This window comes from Kogia breviceps, chromosome 13, assembly GCF_026419965.1.
Source record: "Kogia breviceps isolate mKogBre1 chromosome 13, mKogBre1 haplotype 1, whole genome shotgun sequence".
NCBI lineage: Eukaryota > Metazoa > Chordata > Mammalia > Artiodactyla > Physeteridae > Kogia > Kogia breviceps.
In genome coordinates, this window is record NC_081322.1 from 38,729,085 (window position 1) to 38,750,955 (window position 21,871).

General features: G+C 36.8%; 1 protein-coding gene across 1 annotated transcript in view; it reads left to right on the plus strand.

Annotated features, from left to right (window-relative positions):
- Window positions 1–21,594, plus strand: part of QRSL1 (glutaminyl-tRNA amidotransferase subunit QRSL1) — a 32,584-nt gene extending 10,990 nt beyond the window's left edge. Inside the window, exons 4-11 of the mRNA XM_059083848.2 lie at window positions 281–377; window positions 2,525–2,701; window positions 10,567–10,742; window positions 10,829–10,941; window positions 12,037–12,229; window positions 12,777–12,894; window positions 16,926–17,131; window positions 19,726–21,594. Coding sequence (XP_058939831.1) covers window positions 281–377; window positions 2,525–2,701; window positions 10,567–10,742; window positions 10,829–10,941; window positions 12,037–12,229; window positions 12,777–12,894; window positions 16,926–17,131; window positions 19,726–19,943 — 1,298 coding nt within the window. The 3' untranslated portion in view covers window positions 19,944–21,594. The remainder of the gene's footprint in view (window positions 1–280; window positions 378–2,524; window positions 2,702–10,566; window positions 10,743–10,828; window positions 10,942–12,036; window positions 12,230–12,776; window positions 12,895–16,925; window positions 17,132–19,725) is intronic.
- The last annotated feature ends 277 nt before the right edge of the window (window positions 21,595–21,871 follow it).

Genomic DNA, 21,871 nt, shown 5'->3' on the forward strand with positions numbered 1-21,871 from the left:
TTTCCTATGATAAAAATTACTGAATTTTTAAGAGGACGGGCAAGGTAGGGGAGGGTATTAAGAGGTACAAACTACTATGTATAAAATAAATAAGCTACAAGAATATATTATACAGCACAGGGAATTTTATAATAAAATTCCAACATTTTATAATAACTTTAAATGGAGTATAATCTATAAAATTTTTGAATTACTATGTTGTACACCTGTAATATAACATTGTAAATCAATTGTACCTCAATTTTTTAAAAAAAGAAGAAAATAACTGAATTTTTTTCAGGTTATGTACCACCTTATAATGCTACAGTAGTTCAGAAGTTGTTGGATCAGGGAGCTCTACTAATGGGAAAAACAAACTTAGATGAGTTTGCTATGGGGTAAGTAAAATTGAAATTTTCTCTTCTTGTATTTCTTTCATCTGTGTCTTTAATTTCATTAAGTGTAGGTACCTAAAAGTAGTGAGGTGATTTCTTGAGGACTCTAATGCCAGTTTCTCAGACCCTCCATGAGATTATGTTCTGCTAATAGGTCATATCTCATTTTAGTTTTAATTTGCATTTCCCTGATGACTAACGATGTTAAAACACCATGTGTTTATTTTGCTACCCATATATCTTCAGTGAAGTATCTATTCAAATCTTTTGCCCTTTTTTAAAAGTTGGGTTGTCTTCTTACTGAGTTATAATAGTTTTTTTCCATATATTCTGGATTCAGGTCCATTATCAGATAGGTGATTTGAAAATATGTTCTGAGTCTCTGGCTTGTCTTTGCATTCTCTGAACATGCTTTTCAAAGAGTGAAAATTTCTAATTTGTTTGTTTTGTTTTGTTTTGGTTTTTTTCACGAAAGTTTCTAATTTTGATGAAGTCCAGTTCATCATTTTCTTTAATGACTCATGTTTTTGTCTTTTCAAAGAAATCGTTACCTTTCCCAAGGTAATAAAGGTGTTTCTCCTATGTTTTCTCCTAGAAGTTTTATAGTTTCAGTTCTTACATTTAAACTTGTGATCCAGTTGAGTTAATTTTTTTGTACATGATATGAAGAAAGCCAGAGTTCATTTTTTTTACATATGTCTGTCCTATAGATCTGGGACTATTTGTAAAGAATTCAAATTAAATTACTTTGATTCCTTTGTCAAAAATCAGTTGAACCAGGGGCTTCCCTGGTGGCGCAGTGGTTAAGAATCTGCCTGCCGACGCAGCGGTCCCGGTTTTGAGTCCTGGTCCGGGAAGATCCCACATGCCCTGGAGTAACTAAGCCTGTGCGCCACAACTACTGAGCCTGTGCTCTAGAGCATGCAAGCCACAACTACTGAGCCCGCAAGCCACCACTACTGAAGCCCGTGTGCCTAGAGCCTGTGTCCCCAACAAGAGAAGCCACTGGAATGAGAAGCCTGCGCACCGCAACGAAGAGTAGCCCCTGCTCGCTGCAACTAGAGAAAGCCCGTGCACAGCAACAGACCCAATGCAGCCAAAAATAAATAAATTAATTTTTTAAAAATATCAGTTGAACACATGTATAGGTTTATTTCTGGATTCTGTTTTGATCTGTGTATCCAGTATCACGCTATCTTGATTATTGCAGCTTTATAGTAAGCCTTGAAATTAGGTGATAAGAGTTCTTCAACTTTGTTGTTCCTCTTCAAAATTATTTTACGTATGCTAGGATCCTTTGCGTTTCCATATAAGGTTTAGAATTGGCTTACTAATTTCTACAGAGAAGCTTGATAGGATTTTGATTGTGGTGGTATTGAATTTATAGATCAAGTTGTAGAAAATTGACATCTTAATATGTGCCTTCTGACCTATGAATTCTGTATATCTTTCCATTTATTTAGAGCTTAATTTTTCTCAGCAATATTTTTATGATTTTCTGTATATAAATCTTGCACATTTGATCTATCTCCAAGTATTTCATGTTTTTTAATGTTATAGAAAATGGTGTTTTCTTTTCAATTTCTAATTGTTTAACATTGTTCGTATATAGAAATGTAATTGACTTTTTAATTTTATTTTTTAAAAAATTTTTTGGCTTCCCCATGTGGCATGTGGGATCCTAGTTCCCCGACCAGGGGTGGAACCCTTGCCCCTTGCAGTGGAAGTGAGGAGTCCTAACCACTGGACCACCGGGGAATTTGCCTCTTAAAACTTCTGATTAACAGAGGAATTCCTTCAAAAAACTACTTGTTAACTGTTTGGATGTTTTGTGACACTCTTCAACTGGAAGACCTTAATTTACTAAGGAAATCATCCTAAGCTGAATTAGATGATCAATTGGGATAAAAATTTTCTTTTCTTAGCAGACTAGTTTTTTCCTACTTTCCACCACATACACTCTTACTTCCCATCCTTCACCTCCTCAACTGTCTAATTAAAGAAAGTTACATCTAAGCAGGCTTCCTACCTTTTCTAATTCAAGTTATAGTGGATTATGCAGTGTCAGAAGCCAATAATACAATCAGGAGATGAAAATTTTACATAAAATGAATTGTATTAAGATGTCTTGCTTCACTTCTTCATCTCAGATCTGGAAGCACAGATGGCATATTTGGACCAGTTAAAAACCCCTGGAGTTATTCAAAACAATATAGAGAAAAGAGGAAGCAGAAGTCTCATGGTGAGAATGAGGATTCAAATTGGCTCATAACTGGAGGAAGCTCAGGAGGGAGCGCGGCAGCTGTGTCAGCGTTCACGTGCTTTGCGTAAGATGTTTTTTTCTATCTGTACTTTAAAAACCCAACCTAATACATATAGTCATAAACCATACACAAAATTCAACAAGAGTCATTCATTCATACTTTGGTATTTTTATTTCCCTTTACTGAGCTATTTGTGCTCAATGGTGTATCAAAATTATATCTTAAATACACTCAACTTTATGGTACACTTATGTTTATTCTATACATTTAACTTCAATTTAAGACAGCATTTAAACTCTTCCTCTACAGTATATGGTCCTCTTAAAAACATTTTACAGAATAAACCACTTAGCTTAAATAGACTTTATTGAATTTCATTTTTAAATAATTTATTTGGGTATCTGCTCACAGATTGTACAGACATTTAGAGACTAACATACCTTGGCTTTAGTCGAGTGCTGCTGAACTAAATTGTTAGCTATGGTTTATCCTTCAGCTAAATCTGACTTTAAAAAAGGAAGGAAAGAAAGAAGGAAGGGAGGGGGGAGGGAGGAAGAAAATGCTCCTAGTATGTATCAATAGAATATATTAAATAGTGTTTTTCTAAACCTACAACTAAAAATGTATATCAGTACATAAAGTTTTTTCAAATTTGTAGGGAGGTGATTTGTTCAACTGTCATAGTTTGTATTTGGAAAGAATCCATCAATCATGCTTTGTCTTAAGTCCCATTTGTAAAGCATTTCTTAACCATCTAAAGAAGAGTAAATAAATATTACTGTTATTATATATATTTTATTGGTCTCAATTTAACCAAATAGAATGTTTTCTTTAGCAGTACTGTATGTATTTTATCTCTCCTTAATTATCCACTGAAACTAAGCTCTTTCTGAGGCATTGCAATCAATAAATTATTTATATTTTTTAGAGCTATGGAGATTTAGATTCTACAGGTTTTTAAGTTTCCCTGAAATCTTGTTAACAAGTAAAAGCATTTCATTTTATCTCTGTGGAATTTTATAGCACCACATTAATATTAATGAGAGTTCTGACAAGCAAGGATTGCAAGATTAGGGGCTTTTTTCTATCCTCCTCACCCCACTTAGTGTTCATCTTTCTGAATGTGCTTTGAGAAGATGGCATTTTGACACATAATTCCTATGGAAATGTAGGTTTTACTTTTACCTAGCCATCAGGGAATCCTAATAAGAAAATGTGTCCTTTTAGAAATTGTGAAAGCAGCAGTCTGATTTTGTGGCTCAAGTGGACTTGGTAAGAAAGACAATCTACTTTGCATTTTCTGTAGAGCACAAGGGCCACGTGACACATAGGAGCCTTGTTCAGTCCAAAGCTTCACTCTGGGTGTACTCAAGAGAGGCACAGACCCAAAGTAACTCCAGGTTGAATGGGTCCCAAACCATCAGGTGTTCTGATTTGTTTTCCCCCCTATTGATTTGTTTCTTTTATAATAGTTTTTAAAACAGGAAGATTCTAGGAGTACTGATACTATGCAATCACTAAAAAGAATGATTTAGAGCGCTATGTGGTGACATGCAAAGAACTCCAAAATACACTGTTAAGTGGAAAACAAGTTGCAGAACAGTATGTATAGTATGACCTTATTTCTGTTAAAAGTAATAATTGTACATAACAAGTTACAGAACAGTATGTATAGTATGCCTTATTTCTGTTAACAATAATAATTATATATGTATATATGTTAGTTGCATGGAAGTGTCTGGATAAATATATATAAAAAGTGATAACAGTATTGTTATGGGGGCAGTGATTATAAGAGAAATTTCACTTTATAGATCATATAGTTATAAAATATTTTAATTTTTACAGTAGACATTACACTTTTCTAATCAGAAAAACCTTTTTTTCCTGAAATAGTTAAAATTTTTAAATTTTTAATTGTGGTAAAATATACATAACAAAATTTCTCATCTTAACTATTTTTAAGTGTACAATTCTGTAGTGTTAAGTATATCCACATTATCACACAGCCAGTCTCCAGAACTTGTTTCATTTGCAAAACTTAAATTCTATACCACTTAAACAATAGCCTCCCATTTGCCCTCCCCCCACCTCTCCAGCCCCTGGCCACCACTCTTTTACTTTCTATCACTGTGAATTTGACCACTCTAGGTACCTCATATAAGTGAAATTGTGCAGTATTTGTGCTTTTGTGACTCACTTATTTCACTTAGCATAATGTCCCCAAGGTTTTTTCTTTAATAAGAAAAACATAGACTATATAGATAACTAAGCAAAGAAATGAACAGACACTTCATAGTTGGGTAATGCAAATACAAATAGATGTGAAAAATTATTCAAAAATGCACATTAGCAAAGCTTTTGGTTATCAAATTAACCAAATTTTAAGAGCTGCTAGTATTCAGTGATGATAATGAAACATTAAAAAATCCAATTCACTACAATTGGGAATATAAATTGGCATAACCTTTCTGACAAGTAATTTGACAAAATTATATTAAGAAGTTATAATGACAGGTAGACCTTTTGTCCCATTAACTCTGCTTCTTGGAAGCAAGCCTAAAATTTAATCAGATACATGGACAAAGATTTATGTTTAAAGGTGTTTATTACAAAGTACTTTATTGATTGATTGATTGCTGCACTGCAGGGCTTGTGGGATCCCCACCCAGGGATCAAACCCAGGCCCTCGGCAGTGAAAGCACAAAGTCCTAACTACTGGACCACCAGGGAATTCCCTACAAGTACTTTATTATGCAGTTATTCTAGGTGGCAACAACATAAATGTTTAAATAACTTAAAATACATTTCTAGCTATGATTCTAAATAGGGTAGTAGAATGGCTGTATCTGAATTTTTGGGAGGGGTGTGTTTAGTTTGTAAAAGCATATTATAAAATTGTCATTAAAAGAAGGTATAGGGCTTCCCTGGTGGCGCAGTGGTTGAGAGTCCATCTGCTGATGCAGGGGACGTGGGTTCATGCCCTGGTCCGGGAAGATCCCACGTGCCGTGGAGCGGCTGGGCCCGTGAGCCACGGCCGCTGAGCCTGCGCGTCCGGAGCCTGTGCTCCACAACGGGAAAGGCCACAACAGTGAGAGGCCCGCGTACCACACACACACACACACAAAAAAAGGTATAAGATTTGTATGTGTGTAAATTATACCAATGTTTTCTTAGGTCAGTCTCCCAAGGCAATAGAAATAAAAACAAAAATAAACAAATGGGACCTAATCAAACTAACAAGCTTTTGCACAGCAAAGGAAACCATAAAACAAAAAGACAACCTATGGAATAGGAGAAAATATTTGCAAAGAATGCAACCAACAGGGGCTTAATATCCAAAATATACAAACAACTCATACAGCTCTACATCAAAAAACAACCAACCCAATCAAAAAATTGGCAGGAGACCTAAACAGACATTTCTCTAAAGAAGACATACAGAAGGCCAATAGGCACATGAAAAGATACTCAACATCACTAATTATTAGAGAAAAGCAAATGAAAACTACAATGAGATACCACACCACCTCACACGGGTCAGAGTGGCCATCATTAAAAAGTCTACAAATAAAAAATGCTGGAGAGGGTGTGGAGAAAAGGGAACCCGCCTACACTGTTGGTAGGAATGTAAGTTGGTGCAGCCACTGTGGAAAACAGTATGGAAGTTTCTCAGAAAACTGAAAATAGAATTACCATATGATCCAGCAATACCACTCTTGGGCATATATCCAGACAAAACTATAATTCAAAAAGTTACATGCACCCCTATGTTCATTGCAACACTATTCACAATAGCCAAGACATGGAAACAATCTAAACGTCCATCAACAGATGAATGGATAAAGAAAATGTGATTCGTGTATACAATGGAATACTTCTCAGCCATAAAAAAGAATGAAGTAATGCCATTTGTAGCAACATGGATACAACTAGAGATGATCATACTAAGTGAAGTAAGTCAGAAAGAGAAAGACAAATACCATATGATATCACTTATATGTGGAATCTAAAGTATGGCACAAATGAACCTAACTATGAAACAGACAGACTCACAGAGAGAGCAGACTTGTGGTTGCCAAGGGGGAGGTGAGGAGGGGAAGGGATTGATTGGGAGTTTGGGGTTGGAAGATGCAAACTCTTAAATATAGAATGGATAAACAACAAGGTCCTACTGTATAGCACAGGGAACTATATCCAATATCCTGAAATAAACCATAATGGAAAAGAATATAAAAAAATATATATGTGTATAATTGAAGCACTTTGCTGTACAGCAGAAATTAACACAACACTGTAAATCAACTATACTTCAATTAAAAAAATAAAGAACTTAAAGATTTGTATGTATATGGATAGGAGAATGGACTTTAAAAAAGGGAATCAGTTGGGAATTGCCAATTGATATGATAGAGTATTATAAATATTTAAAATTTTCAGTAACTTTAATGACATAATAAAAGGCTCATGATAAGCAAAAAAGAGATGGAAACTTATGATTACAGAATGACCTGAACTGTGAAAGAAAAATTCATTAAAAAAAAGACTTGAAGATCAGATCAGAAATAAATAAAAAAGAAACGAAGGAAAGGATAGCAAAGATCAATAAAACTAAAAGCTGGTTCTTTGAGAAGATAAACAAAATTGATAAACCATTAGCCAGACTCATCAAGAAAAAAAGGGAGAAGACTCAAATCAATAGAATTAGAAATGAAAAAGAAGTAACAACTGAGACTGCAGAAATACAAAGGATCATGAGATTACTACAAGCAACTCTATGCCAATAAAATGGACAACGTGGAAGAAATGGACAAATTCTTAGAAACGCACAAACTGCCAAGACTGAACCAGGAAGAAATAGAAAATATGAACAGACCAATCACAAACACTGAAATTGAAACTGTGATTAAAAATCTTCCAACAAACAAAAGCCCAGGATCAGATGGCTTCACAGGCGAATTCTATCAAAACATTTAGGGAAGAGCTAACACCTATCCTTCTCAAACTCTTCCAAAATATAGCAGAGGGAGGAACACTCCCAAACTCATTCTATGAGGCCACCATCACCCTGATACCAAAACCAGACAAAGATGTCACAAAGAAAGAAAACTACAAGCCAATATCACTGATGAACACAGATGCAAAAATCCTCAACAAAATACTAGCAAACAGAATCCAACAGCACATGAAAAGGATCATACACCATGATCAAGTGGGGTTTATTCCAGGAATGCAAGGATTCTTCAATATACACAAATCAATCAGTGTGATACACCATATTAACAAACTGAAGGAGAAAAACCATATCATCTCAACAGATGCAGAGAAAGCTTTCGACAAACTTCAACATCCATTTATGATAAAAACCCTGCAGAAAGTAGGCATACAGGGAACCTTCCTCAACATAATAAAAGCCATATATGACAAACCCACAGCCAGCATCATTCTCAATGGTGAAAAACTGAAACCATTTCCACTAAGATCAGGAACAAGACAAGGTTGCCCACTCTCATCACTATTATTCAACATAGTTTTGGAAGTTTTAGCCACAGCAATCAGAGAAGAAAAAGAAATAAAAGGAATCCAAATCGGAAAAGAAGAAGTAAAGCTGTCACTGTTTGCAGATGACATGATACTATACATAGAGAATCCTAAAGATGCTACCAGAAAACTACTAGAGCTAATCAATGAATTTGGTAAAGTAGCAGGATGCAAAATTAATGCACAGAAATCTCTGGCATTCCTACACTAATGATGAAAAGTCTGAAAGTGAAATTAAGAAATCACTCCCATTTACCATTGCAATAAAAAGAATAAAATATCTAGGAATAAATCTACCTAAGGAGACAAAAGACCTGTATGCAGAAAATTATAAGACACTGATGAAAGAAACTAAAGATGGTACAAATAGATGGAGAGATATACCATGTTCTTGGATTGGAAGAATCAACATTGTGAAAATGACTATACTACCCAAAGCAATTTACAGATTCAATGCAATCCCTATCAAACTACCACTGGCATTTTTCACAGAACTAGAACAAAAAATTTCACAATTAGTTTGGAAACATAAAAGACCCTGAATAGCCAAAGCAATCTTGAGAATGATAAATGGAGCTGAAGGAATCAGGATCCCTGACTTCAGACTATACTACAAAGCTACAGTAATCAAGACAGTATGGTACTGGCACAAAAACAGAAATATAGATCAATGGAACAGGATAGAAAGCCGAGAGATAAACCCATGCACATATGGTCACCTTATCTTTGATAAAGGAGGCAAGAATATACAGTGGAGAAAAGACAGCCTCTTCAATAAGTGGTGCTGGGAAAACTGGACAGCTACATGTAAAAGTATGAAATTAGAACACTCCCTAACACCATACACAAAAGTAAACTCAAAATGGATTAAAGACCTACATGTAAGGCCAGACACCATCAAACTCTTAGAGGAAAACATAGGCAGAACACTCTATGACATAAATCACAGCAAGATCCTTTTTGATCCACCTCCTAGAGAAATGGAAATAAAAACAAAAATAAACAAATGGGACCTAATGAAACTTAAAACCTTTTGCACAGCAAAGGAAACCATAAACAAGACCAAGAGAAAACCCTCAGAATGGGAGAAAATAGTTGCAAATGAAGCAACTGACAAAGGATTAATCTCCAAAATTAACAACGAGCTCATGCAGCTCAGTATCAAAAAAACAACCCAATCCAAAAATGGGCAGAAGACGTAAATAGACATTTCTCCAAAGAAGGTATACTGATTGCCAACAAACACATGAAACGATGCTCAACGTCATTAATCATTAGAGAAATGCAAATCAAAACTACAAGGAGATATCATCTCACACCGGTCAGAATGGCCATCGTCAAAAAATCTAGAAACAATAAATGCTGGAGAGGGTGTGGAGAAAAGGGAACCCTCTTGCACTGTTGGTGGGAATGTAACTTGATACAGCCACTATGGAGAACAGTATGGAGGTTCCTTAAAAACTAGAAATAGAACTACCATACGACCCAGCAATCCCACTACTGGGCATATACCCTGAGAAAACCATAATTCAAAGAGTCATATACCAAAATGTTCATTGCAGCTCTATTTACAATAGCCAGGACATGGAAGCAACCTAAGTGTCCATCAACAGATGAATGGATAAAGATGTGGGACATATATACAATGGAATATTACTCAGCCATAAAAAGAAACGAAATTGAGTTATTTGTAGTGAGGTAGATGGACGTAGAGTCTGTCATACAGAGTGAAGTAAGTCAGAAAGAGAAAAACAAATAACATATGCTAACACATGTATATGGAATCTAAAAAAAAATGGTTCTGAAGAACCTAGGGTCAGGACAGGAATAAAGACGCAGACGTAGAGAATGGACTTGAGGACACAGGGAGGGGAAGGGGTAAGCTGGGATGAAGTGAGAGAGTGGCATGGACTTATATATACTACCAAATGTAAAATAGATAGCTAGTGGGAAGCAGCCACATAGCACAGGAGATCAGCTCAGTGGTTTGTGACCACCTAGAGGGGTGGGATAGGAAGGGTGGGAGGGAGACACAAGAAGGAAGAGATATGGGAACATATGTATATGTATAACTGATTCACTTTGTTATACAGCAGAAACTAACACACCACTGTAAAGCAATTAATACTCCAATAAAGATGTTAAAAAAAAAAAAAAGACTTGAAGTTACTATGCCAAAATGTTAACAGTGTTTGCCTCAGGGTGGTGGAATATTTTGTTACATCTTTACACTTTTCTGTATTTTAAGAATTCTCTGAGCTGAGCACGTTTTATTTTTTGTAAAATCAGGAGGAAATACATTTTTTAAATATACATTTAAAAAGATAGATTTCAAATATAATTAGAGATATATTATCCTGCTAAAGAGAATTTCATTTAAATTTCAGGGCTTTAGGATCAGATACAGGAGGATCAACGAGAAATCCAGCTGCCCACTGTGGGGTTGTTGGTTTGAAACCTAGCTATGGCTTAGTTTCTCGTCATGGTCTCATTCCCCTGGTGAATTCAATGGATGTGCCAGGAATCTTAACCAGATGTGTGGATGATGCAGCCATTGTGTTGGGTATTTATACGATTCCATATAGTTTCAAAACATTGTTATTTCACTTCTGTACTGTGTCTGTCACTCATAAATATTCCTACTTACAGGTATACTAGCTGGGCATGATCCCAAAGATTCTACCACAATTCAAGATCCTATTAAACCATTTGCGCTTCCCAGTTTGACAGATGTGAGCAAACTATGTATAGGAATTCCGAAGGTAAGTCTCTCTTTACAATAGTACTGTCACGTCAAATACAGAGCACAGACTTAGGAAACAGACTGGTTGGGTTTGAATCCTTGCTCTGCCACTTTTATTAGCTGTGTGACCTGAGCACATGAAAATAGATATGTTAAATTACTAACCTTTAAAAATTTTAGGGGCTTCCCTGGTGGCGCAGTGGTTGAGAGTCCGCCTGCCGATGCAGGGGACGCGGGTTCCTGCCCCGGTCCGGGAAGATCCCACATGCCGCGGAGCGGCTGGGCCCATGAGCCATGGCCGCTGAGCCTGCGCGTCCGGAGCCTGTGCTCCGCAACGGTAGAGGCCACAGCAGTGAGAGGCCCGCGTATAGCAAAAAAAAAAAAAAAAAAAAAAAAAAAATTTAACTTTGTGCTTAGCAATAATTTTTTTTCTGGGAGACTGTGCTGTGCATTGTAAAATGCTGAGCAGCATCGCTGGCCTGTAACCCTAGAGGTAGCATCCCCACCAGCAAAACTGTCTGCAGATGTTACCAGATATCCCCTGGTTGAGAGGAAGAGGAGAGGAAACTGCCCCCAGTTGAGAACACTGCTGTAGAGTAATACTGTAACATCTTTAAACCTTTAAAATCTTCAATTAAGGTAATAGGTGTGCCTACTTTTAAGGATTTAGAGAGAAACAGACCTAGTTGAGAATCCTGGATCCTCTACTTACCTGCTATGTAACATTAGGAAAGTTAGTTAACTTCTCTAGTCTCAATATTTTTCATTAATAAAAAGAAGGATGATAATACCTACATCGTAAGACTGTTAAAAGCATTAAATGAAAGAACCTTTGGAAAGTATCTAGCAGAGTGCCTGATATATAATAAACATTTAACAAATATAAGTTCTCCAATCAGATCTCCAATCTTTAATATTATTATATTGAGCTCACAGTATCTAGTACTGTGCTAGTCATGCCATAAGCACTCTTAAATTAGTTCAGTCTTTCTAGCTGCCTGCTAGCAATTTAATCAGATGTTCTAATGTATTGCCAAAGTTTCTGGAGTACAAATTTTTATAACACCATCTATACAGATATTCTAATTTCTGTATTTTGACTTCTTCCAATAAGGAATATCTTACACCAGAATTGTCGAGTGAAGTACAATCTCTTTGGTCCAAAGCTGCTAATCTCTTTGAGTCTGAGGGGGCCAAAGTAATTGAAGTGTCCCTGCCCCACACCAGTTACTCAATTGTCTGCTACCATGTATTGTGTACATCGGAAGTGGCGTCGAATATGGCAAGATTTGATGGGCTAGAATATGGTAAGTTGCCTGTGTTTTGGATTTCTAAGGAAGTTGTCTCAAACATATGAAAGGTTCGTTTATTAGTAGCAAAATATATTACTGCCAGGGATAATGTTAAGATTTAGAGAAGTAAATCAGTGAATCCTTTTACCTTTGTCATTTTAGCATTATATTCACACTATTCATCATAATATCTCTGTATCTTCAGCTCACCCTCTGGACTGTGCGTATCTTGAAGGTAGAGTATTTTAGCTTTGTATTCTCGGTCCATACAGTGTGGCACCTGGCACAGGGTAGGAGCTCAGTAAACATCTGAATGAAATGAATGAATGAATGAGGGAGTGAACAACTGAAGTTTCCCTCTTCATTATCGTCTTCTCTCTCGATTCCTGACAAGTCAGTCAGTCCAAAGGCAGATAAAAAAGAGAAACCATTAAGGTCAAGCTCATAAAATTTTAGTATTGGTCACAAATGTGAATCTAGACCTGCTTTTCAGCCAAAACTTTACTTCCTTTTCAATTCATGTTTTGTGGGTTTTTGTTTGTTTGTTTTTGTTTTTTATCAGGTCACAGATGTGACATTGATGTGTCTACTGAAGCCATGTATGCTGCAACCAGACGAGAAGGCTTCAATGATGTGGTGAGAGGAAGAATCCTCTCAGGAAACTTTTTCTTATTAAAAGAGTAAGATAATCAGCTTAGGAATTTTCCCCATTCTTGAAAACTCCATAGTAAAGTAGTAGCATGTCTATCAAGTCTTATAAGTTGAGATATTTGCTAAGGAAGCAAAATCCATATGACTTAAATTAGAAATCATAATTAAAGGTCCATTTATGGTACTTTTGGCTCCTGGTTATTCAAAAACAAACCAAATCATTGATGCTCTAGCTAAATGATTAGTACAAGCTAAGTAGGAAGCCCTGAAGGATTTTAACCTCATTAAATGTCCCTGATTATTGCCACATTGTCTTACTGCTCTGAGAGCCTTAAGCAGGAAGTTACACTGGAGTCTCTTAAAAAACGTAGTGAATCAACTTAGTTTTCCCTTGCATCATGTATCTGTTCTCTCCAAAAAAGAATTTTAAATTACTATGGCTTTGGTATAAGTTTGTTCACCATCTTGTGAATAGGATTCCTCTTCCATACTACCAGGTCTGTCTAAGAGGATGTGAGGAGTGTGAAAAAGCAAGAGTGGTTGCACCGAATAGCTTCCTGGGGTTTTGCTGTATGTCCCATAGATAGATAGATACATACATACATACATAAATACATACATAGCAAGCATTTTATTCATCTGTGCATCTCCTCAGGGCCAATAGTTAGGATTACTTTTTCCAAAGATACTATTTGAACAGCTACTATGAAAAACAGTATGGAGATTCCCCCCAAAATTAAAAATAGAATTACCATGTGATCCAGAAATCCCACTTCTGGGTATATATCTGACAGAAAGAAATCACTGCCTCAAAACATTATTCACAGTAGCCAAGACATGGAAACAACCTAAGTGTCCATCAACAGATGAATGGACAAAGGAAATATGGTGTGTGTGTGTGTGTGTGTATATATATATATATATATATATATATATAAAATAATGAATAATATTCCATTGTATGTGTGTGTGCATGTGTGTGTGTATATATATATATACACACACACACAGCAAGTTTATAGTCAATTATATCAATAAAGCTGGAAAACAAAAACTAAAATTATTATTTGATTAATGGGGAAATCAAAGGGCTTTGTTTATTTGCTTCCCTTCTAGTGTTGTCTAATGTCTGAAAATGGTTGTTTCATTTTGTCTAGTTTTCAGTTGTTTAAAATGGCAGAGTAAATCCATCCCTAATATTCCCATCATTCATGGAAGCAGAAGTTGGCCTTTTGAACCATATTTAAAGTAGGAAGAAGTTTAAAAAAGTATTTGATCTTTTATTAAAAGATATTGTTAGTACATTATTTAAGCCATCAGCTGTTGGGTAAATTATACGTGACGCCTGCATTCATCTCCCTATAGATCCTGTGGTCAAATGATGATAAGGACATCTGATATTTCTATAGCATTTTTCTGGGATAAAAAAGATTTCACATTTTTATCTCATTGTATTTGGTCCCCAGAAAGACTGGAGTTGTTATATCCATTTTTCAGGTGAGGAAACTGAAGTTAGAATGGTTAATACTTTTGCCACCTTCATTAACAGCTGCAGGAGGATCTAAGGAGTATTTTCTTTTTCCCTTTCTTTGCATCATTGACTTATAGTCACGCCTATGTCTGGCTAATTCCTTAATCTTTTCAGTAAAATAAGCATTTTTTCTTTTGGGGGGCGGGTGGGGAATAACCATATCCTTTAGTGTGTGGGGGGGGGGGTATGCGGGCTTCTCACTGCTGTGGCCTCTCCCGTTGCCGAGCACAGGCTCTGGACGCGCAGGCTCAGCGGCCATGGCTCACAGGCGGACTCTCAACCACTGCGCCTCTTCCTATTTCTTTAATGGTGTGTCTATATGAGATGATAGATGTTTACTAAACTAATTGTGGTAATAAAAAATAATAATAGGGCTTCCCTGGTGGCTCAGTGGTTGAGAATCCACCTGCTGCTGCAGGGGACGTGGGTTCGTGCCCCTGTCCGGGAGGATCCCACATGCCGTGGAGCGGCTGGGCCCGTGAGCCATGGCCGCTGGGCCTGCGCGTCCGGAGCCTGTGCTCCGCAACGGGAGAGGCCACAGCAGTGAGAGGTCCGCGTACCGAAAAAAAAAAGAAAAAAAAAAAAGAGAAAAAATTTTTTTCTTATGATGAGAACTCTTAGGATTTACTCTCTTATCAACGTTTGTGTACAACATACAACAGTGTTAATTACATTTATCATGTTGTGCATTATATCCCTAGTACTTATTTATTTTATAACTGGAAGTTTGTACCTTTTGACCACCTTCATCCAATTCCCCCTCCCTCCACACCCCGCCTCTGGTATCAACAAATCTGATCTCTTTTTCTGTGAGTTTGTTTTTGAAGTACAATTGACCTACAACGTTATGTTCGTTCCCGGTGCACAACATAGTGATTTGCTATTTCTCTGCATTTCAAAATGATCACCATGATAAATCTCGTTGTCATCTGTCACCATACAAAGATATTACATAATTACTGACTGTAGTCCCCAAACTGTACATTTCATACCTGAAAGTTTATAACTCTTCATCTCCTTCACCTGTTTCTCTCCTTGCCCCTCACCCCCCTCTTCTCTGGCAGCCACCTGTTTGTTTATCTGTGACTCCGTTTCTGTTAGTTATGTTTGTTCATTTGGTTTTTGGATTCCACAGATAAGTGAAATCATACAAGTATCTTTCTCTGACTTATTTCACTTAGGATAATACCCTCTAGGTCCATCCGTGTTGTCGCAGATGGCAAGATTTCATTCTTTTTTATGGCTGATTTTCCATTTTTTATATGTATTGATACTACATCTTTATCCATTCATCTACTGATGGACACTTAGGTGGTTTCCAAATCTTAACTATTGTAAATAATGCTGCAATGAACATAAGGGTGCGTATATCTTTTCAAATTAGTGTTTCTGTTTTCTTTGGATAAATACCCAGGAGTGGAATCGCTGCATTGTGTGGTAATTCTATTTTTAATTTTTTGAGGAATCGCCATACCGTTTTCCGTAGTGGCTGCACCACTTTACATTCCCACCAATAGTGCATGAATGTTCCCTTTTTTCTACATCCTTGCCAGTATTTGTTATTTGTTGTCTTTGATAATCGCCATTCTGAAAGGTGTGAGGTGATATTTCATTGTAGTTTTGAATTGCATTTCTCTGATGATTAGTGAGGTTGAGCATCTTTTCATGTGCCTCTTGGCACATTTGTATGTCTTCTTTGGGAAAATGTCTGTTCTGGGCCTCTGCCCATTTTTTAATTGGTTGTTTATTTTTTTGATGTTGAATTGTATGAGTTCTTTGCACGTTTTGGATATTAACCCCTTATCAGATAATAGCATTTGCAAATATCTTCTCCCATTCAGCAGGCAGGCCTGAAGCATCTTTTCATGAATTTCACATTTCCATTCCTGGGCTATACCTGTCTGTAAAGTACAAAATTGCAAACACTGCATACTTTCCCCAGTTACTGTTTCCAGAGCAATGCTTTCTAGTGTCTAATTCTGATGGCATGTTAGAATTTTCGAAAACTTCAGAGTCCTTATAATAATTATAACTATAGATGAAATAGGACATTATAATAATAGAAAGGATTGGAATGAGCCTCCAGAGACCTAAGTTCTAGTCCTTCCTCTACCCCTGTCAATCTTTGCAGCCTTTGGAAAGTCATTTAGTTGCTATGTACTTGATTTTCCTCACCTGAAAATGAATGTTCTGGTTTAATGATGTCCCTGGCAATGTTAATATTTTGTGATTATATGTGCAGAATTGCATCTACTGGTGATTTTTAATTAATTCCAGATACACAAACTTTTAGAGTAACCGTGCGGTTGAACAAAATTCATTTTTATGTGTTAGGAATCTTAGGTGTCTGCTCCAGCAGGCCAAGAATCCAGTGATTCTTTAACAAGCCTTATGCTGGAGAATTGATTCAAAGAAATAACAAAAAGCCCTTAAAATGTCATCTATTTTTTTTTAACAAGCCTTATGCATGAGAATTGATTCAAAGAAATAACAAAAAGCCTTTAAAGTGTCATCTACTTTTTTCCACAGAAACTATGAGAATTATTTTGTCAAAGCACAGAAGGTGAGAAGACTCATTGCTCGTGATTTTGTGAATGTTTTTAACTCTGGAGTGGATGTCTTGCTAACTCCTACCACCTTGAGTGAGGCAATACCACACACAGAGTTCATCAGAGAAGACAATAGAACACGAAGTGCCCAGGATGATTTTTTTACACAGGCTGTAAATATGGCAGGTGAGGATCCCTCAAGAACATTCTGGTTTTCTTCAAATTTTTAGGTAGACACCCTGGTCTTCGACTTAGGTTCTAGCTAGATTGTTCCCTAAACACAGTAGCTTGTCCTTCTGGAATGCTTAGGAATGTGTGTTTGTGGGTGCATGTGTGTATTTATTGGCTTGCACTTACCACACACACATACATTAATTTTCAAACCTACAGAAAAGTTGAAGAAGTCGTATAATACCCATATGTCCTTTGCTTGGATTCATCCTTGTTAACATTTTGCCTCACTTGCTTTCTGCTTCCTCTCTCTTTCACACACACACACACACGCACACACACTCTTAGCTTTTATTTGAATAATTTGAAAGTTTCAACATCATGTTACTTCACCCCTAGATACTTTAGCATGAATCGTCTAAGAATAAAGACATTCTCCTACGTAACCACAATTCCATCATCACACCTAAGAAAACTAACACAAATACAATAATATTCCAAATACAGTTCATTTTTAACTTTCCTCAGTTGTACCAAAAATGCCTTTTATAGGGTGTTTTTCCCCGATATATTATATTTGCTTATGATATCTTTTAAAGTCTAGAACCGTTGCCCAGTTCTCTGTGTTCTGTAACAGTCTGAACCACATCAGACTATTACAATTTTTGTTTTAATCATCAAACATAATGTAGGAAACTCAAGGGCAGAGGGAAAAGTCTGTTGTATTTATCTATACTTTTATTTACTGTGTTCATTTCTCCCTGATGTATCAGATCCTTTGTTCTACCATATGCTTTCTGTTTGGAGAACAGTTAGCCATTCTTTTAGGGTACGTCTGCTGGCAACCAGTTCTCTTAGCTTTCTTCTGAGAATGTCTTGATTTTCCTTTCATTTTTAAAGGTTATTTTTGCTGGATATATGATTCTGATTTGACAGTTCTTTTCTTTAGCACTTAAAAAATGCCCTGCTACTTTCTTCTGGCCTGCATAGTTACTGATAAGAAATCCCCCCCCTTTTTAAATTTTTGTTTTAAGTTACATTGACTCTTTTGAGGAGTCTAGTCTGCTTGACCTGTAGGATATCCCATCTGTAATCTGAATTTGTCAGATTGTTTCCTCAGGATTGGGTTGAGTTAAACATTTTTGGTACAAATACTACATATGCTTCATGTCAAGAAACAGTTAAATATCAGTTTGTCCCACTTTTGGAAGCTAAGTTAATCCCTTGGTTAAGGAAGTAACTACCAGATATTTTCCTTTTAAAGGCACATTTTCCTTTTGTCATTTGTAAGCAGTTGGTGATGTGATACTTTGAGACAGTGTTTCCCAATAAACTTGAACCCACTTTTAGCATCTATTGATGATCCTTGCCTGAATTAAGTATTACTTAGAGAATTACAAAATGCTGACTTTTCTATCATTCCTTCTACATATGTTAGCTAGCAGCCTTCTCTAAAGAACAGCTTTCATGGGACTTCCCTGGTGGCACAGTGGTTAAGAACCCGCCTGCCAGTTCAGGGGACATGGGTTCGAGCCCTGGTCCAGGAAGATCCCACATGCCACGGAGCAACTAAGCCCGTGCATCACAACAACTGAGCCTGTGCTCTAGAGCCCGCAAGCCACAACTACTGAGCCTGTGTGCCACAACTACTGAGCCCATGTGCCACAACTACTGAAGTCCACGTGGCTAGAGCCCATGCTCTGCGACAAGAGAAGCCACCGTAATGAGAAGCCTGTATACCACAACAAAGAGTAGTCCCCACTCACCACAACTAGAGAAAGCCCACAAGCAGCAATGAAGACCCAACACAGCCAAAAAATACATAAATTAATTTTAAAAAAGAAAAAATAATTTTTAAATTTACTTTAAAAAAATTCAATGTATTATAAGTAATTAACTGTCATTATTTTTGATGCTCAAATTTAACCAACAGTTGTGTATCCTTTAGACCAGCCCCCATTAATTTTTGAAAACTTTCTTATTTTATGGCATAACAAGATGTCCCAGGCTCTCCTACTTTCTCTTCCCCAAAATTAAAACTACCATGAATTACTATTTTTCATCTAACAAATTGGCAAAAATTCAAAAACTCAACAACACACTCTATAGGTGAGGCTGTAGGAAAACACTCATTTTGCTGATAGGAGTTGAAAAGGTACAACTTTTTTGGAGGGAAAGTTGGCAAAATATCTAATTACATATGCATTTATCTTTTGATGAAACAGTTCCTCTTCAGCTTAGAAACGTTCAGGAATACCAGAAAAATACACAAGGTAATTCACTGGGACTTAGCATGAAATAGCTAAATACCGAAAACAACCAAAATCTCCAACCACAGAAGAATGGTTGAATCAATTATGGTAAAAGCACGTGATGGAATACTATGCAGCTATAAAAAAGGAATGAAGAAGGTCTCTGTGAACAGATATACAGTGATTTCTAAGATATATTAAGTGAACAAAGGAAGATACAGGAGTGTACATATAATTTTTGTGATTCTTTTTTATTAACCTTGTCTTGTACCTACTGGCACTGGAAAGTGCAAGAGGTCTCTGCATCTTAGGGTGGAGAATTAATCAACATTTAATGGGTCACTTTCTTTTCCTCAGGGTTGCCAGCAGTGAGTGTCCCTATGGCCCTCTCAAGTCAAGGGTTGCCAGTTGGACTACAGTTTATTGGACGTGCATTTTGTGACCAGCAGCTTCTTACAGTTGCCAAATGGTTTGAAAAACGAGTACAGTTTCCTGTTATTCAGCTTCAGGAGCTAATGGATGATTGTTCATCAATCTTTGAAAATGAAAAGTTAGCTTCTGTTTCTCTAAAATAGTAGTGATAACTATATCATGCAAATTATAATGACTTTTAAAGATTTATATTCTAGAAAAGTCAAGTGATCTTGTAATTTGGTTCACTGTCAACACAGTCATTCCTTGGAATCGCTTTTTAAAATTCTTGTGATATAGTTAACTACTTATGAATAATCTGTCAGCATTTATTAAGCATCCACTAAGTATAACAAAGTACAGGATTTCTATTATAATACAAGATACATGTTCCTGAAAAATGATGCATTCTGTAAAAATGTTCATTAAAAAGAACATTGCTTACAGTACTAGTACTGTACTGTAAGCAATGTAAGTACTAGTAAACCTCGCAAAACTTGTACATCTCTGTAACCAAAGCACTAACAAAAACAGTAAGTGGTACCTCCAGAGATAACCTGGACGGCCCAGCCGATAGCAACTCAACATGCGGTGGAGGCCGCCTCAGCGGGTGTTAAAAATGCACAAAAACAATAAAATGGGAATATCCACTTCTAAGCCTGAGCAGAGCGGGTAGAAGAGGCGCTCTGAGCACAGGAGGAAATGCAACCTCCTGGGGCCCAGAGTCCTGCAAGACGGGGGTGTGCCCCTCTCTCTGGGGAGAGCCCCAGGTGCGGACACTTCTCTAAGAATAGAGCTGCAATGACTGAGAACTTCTTTCCTTTCCTGCTAACAGTTAAAATGTTACTTCTGCCATGCCAGAGCCCCATGCCAAGGAACCAGAGTAACTCCATGTTACACCGAGTTCATTCTAGTTCGATCACAAACAAGCTCAGTGATGCCATAGAGACATTTGTTGTGACCTAACAGATCAGACTGGACTTGAAACTTGGTAGCTAGTGGAGCATGCTTTTAGTGAGAAAGTTTCAAGATATACAAGTAAGATCCCATATGAAAAACTTGTATATAACTTGGTGAGGATGCCGAAGAGAAGAAGCCCATGGACCTCCTCCCTTACCCCAGATTCTCTATTCCTTATGGTTTTCTTACCCTCCTGACTTTCTTTAAAAGTGCTCTCTCTTTGGGCTCCTTGAGCAGAAAGAAACATTAACAGGAATATGTATTCAGAATCTGAGAAAAAAATCTGATGAAAATCATACGTTTACCCGCTATAAAGTTTCATCGTTGGATTTGTCTTTGCCAGAACACCACTGTCATCTCATGTTTATCATGTGTTCTAATTTGACACTTGTTTATTGTTGATAAGTATAAGTGGGGAGCTGAATTATTATTTAACAGATTCACTTTGTTCAGTAAGAAAAAAGTCCTCTCTAAATATGAAAGACATGAAGGAAAAACATAGGCAGAACCTTCCTGGAACCACTAGGATATTGAGTGGTGGGAGTTTAACCTGCCTGGTACTTTTCATTAATAATTTTCTCTCCCCCTGGGATCCTCCCACTCCCAAATACTCTATCTGATAAACTTTACATAAAAGTTTTCTGTGCCAGGCCCATAGGCCTACTAGGATTCTTAAATATTTTGATGTGAGTCCCTGAAAAAGAAAGAAATTCATGACAGAGAATTGCTTTACTTTATAACACAAGAAAACTCTTAGTTGGGGGAGCTAGTATGATGCAAATGGCAAGCAGATGAATCTTTGCCCCAGTCTTTTTTTTATGTGTGTATATTTCAAAATAAAAAATTTTCAAAGAATATTTATGTAATTTCTCCTATTCCTATATCTCTGCTCGAGTTGCACTAACGATTTGAACTGGAAATAACGAAGTGAAACATTCACTGTTCTCACGTAATAACACCCAATTAACGTGAAATGACACCTAATCTGTTCTTTCTTTTCCATCTTTACCCTTAATCTAGTAGATCTCATTTTGCCAAATCACTGTCTGGGAATTTAAGGGGGAAATGGTTTCTGTGTCTCAGCTAATTAAACCCTGAAATTGTTAGCAACGGGGCTGCCACAGCAGAGCAC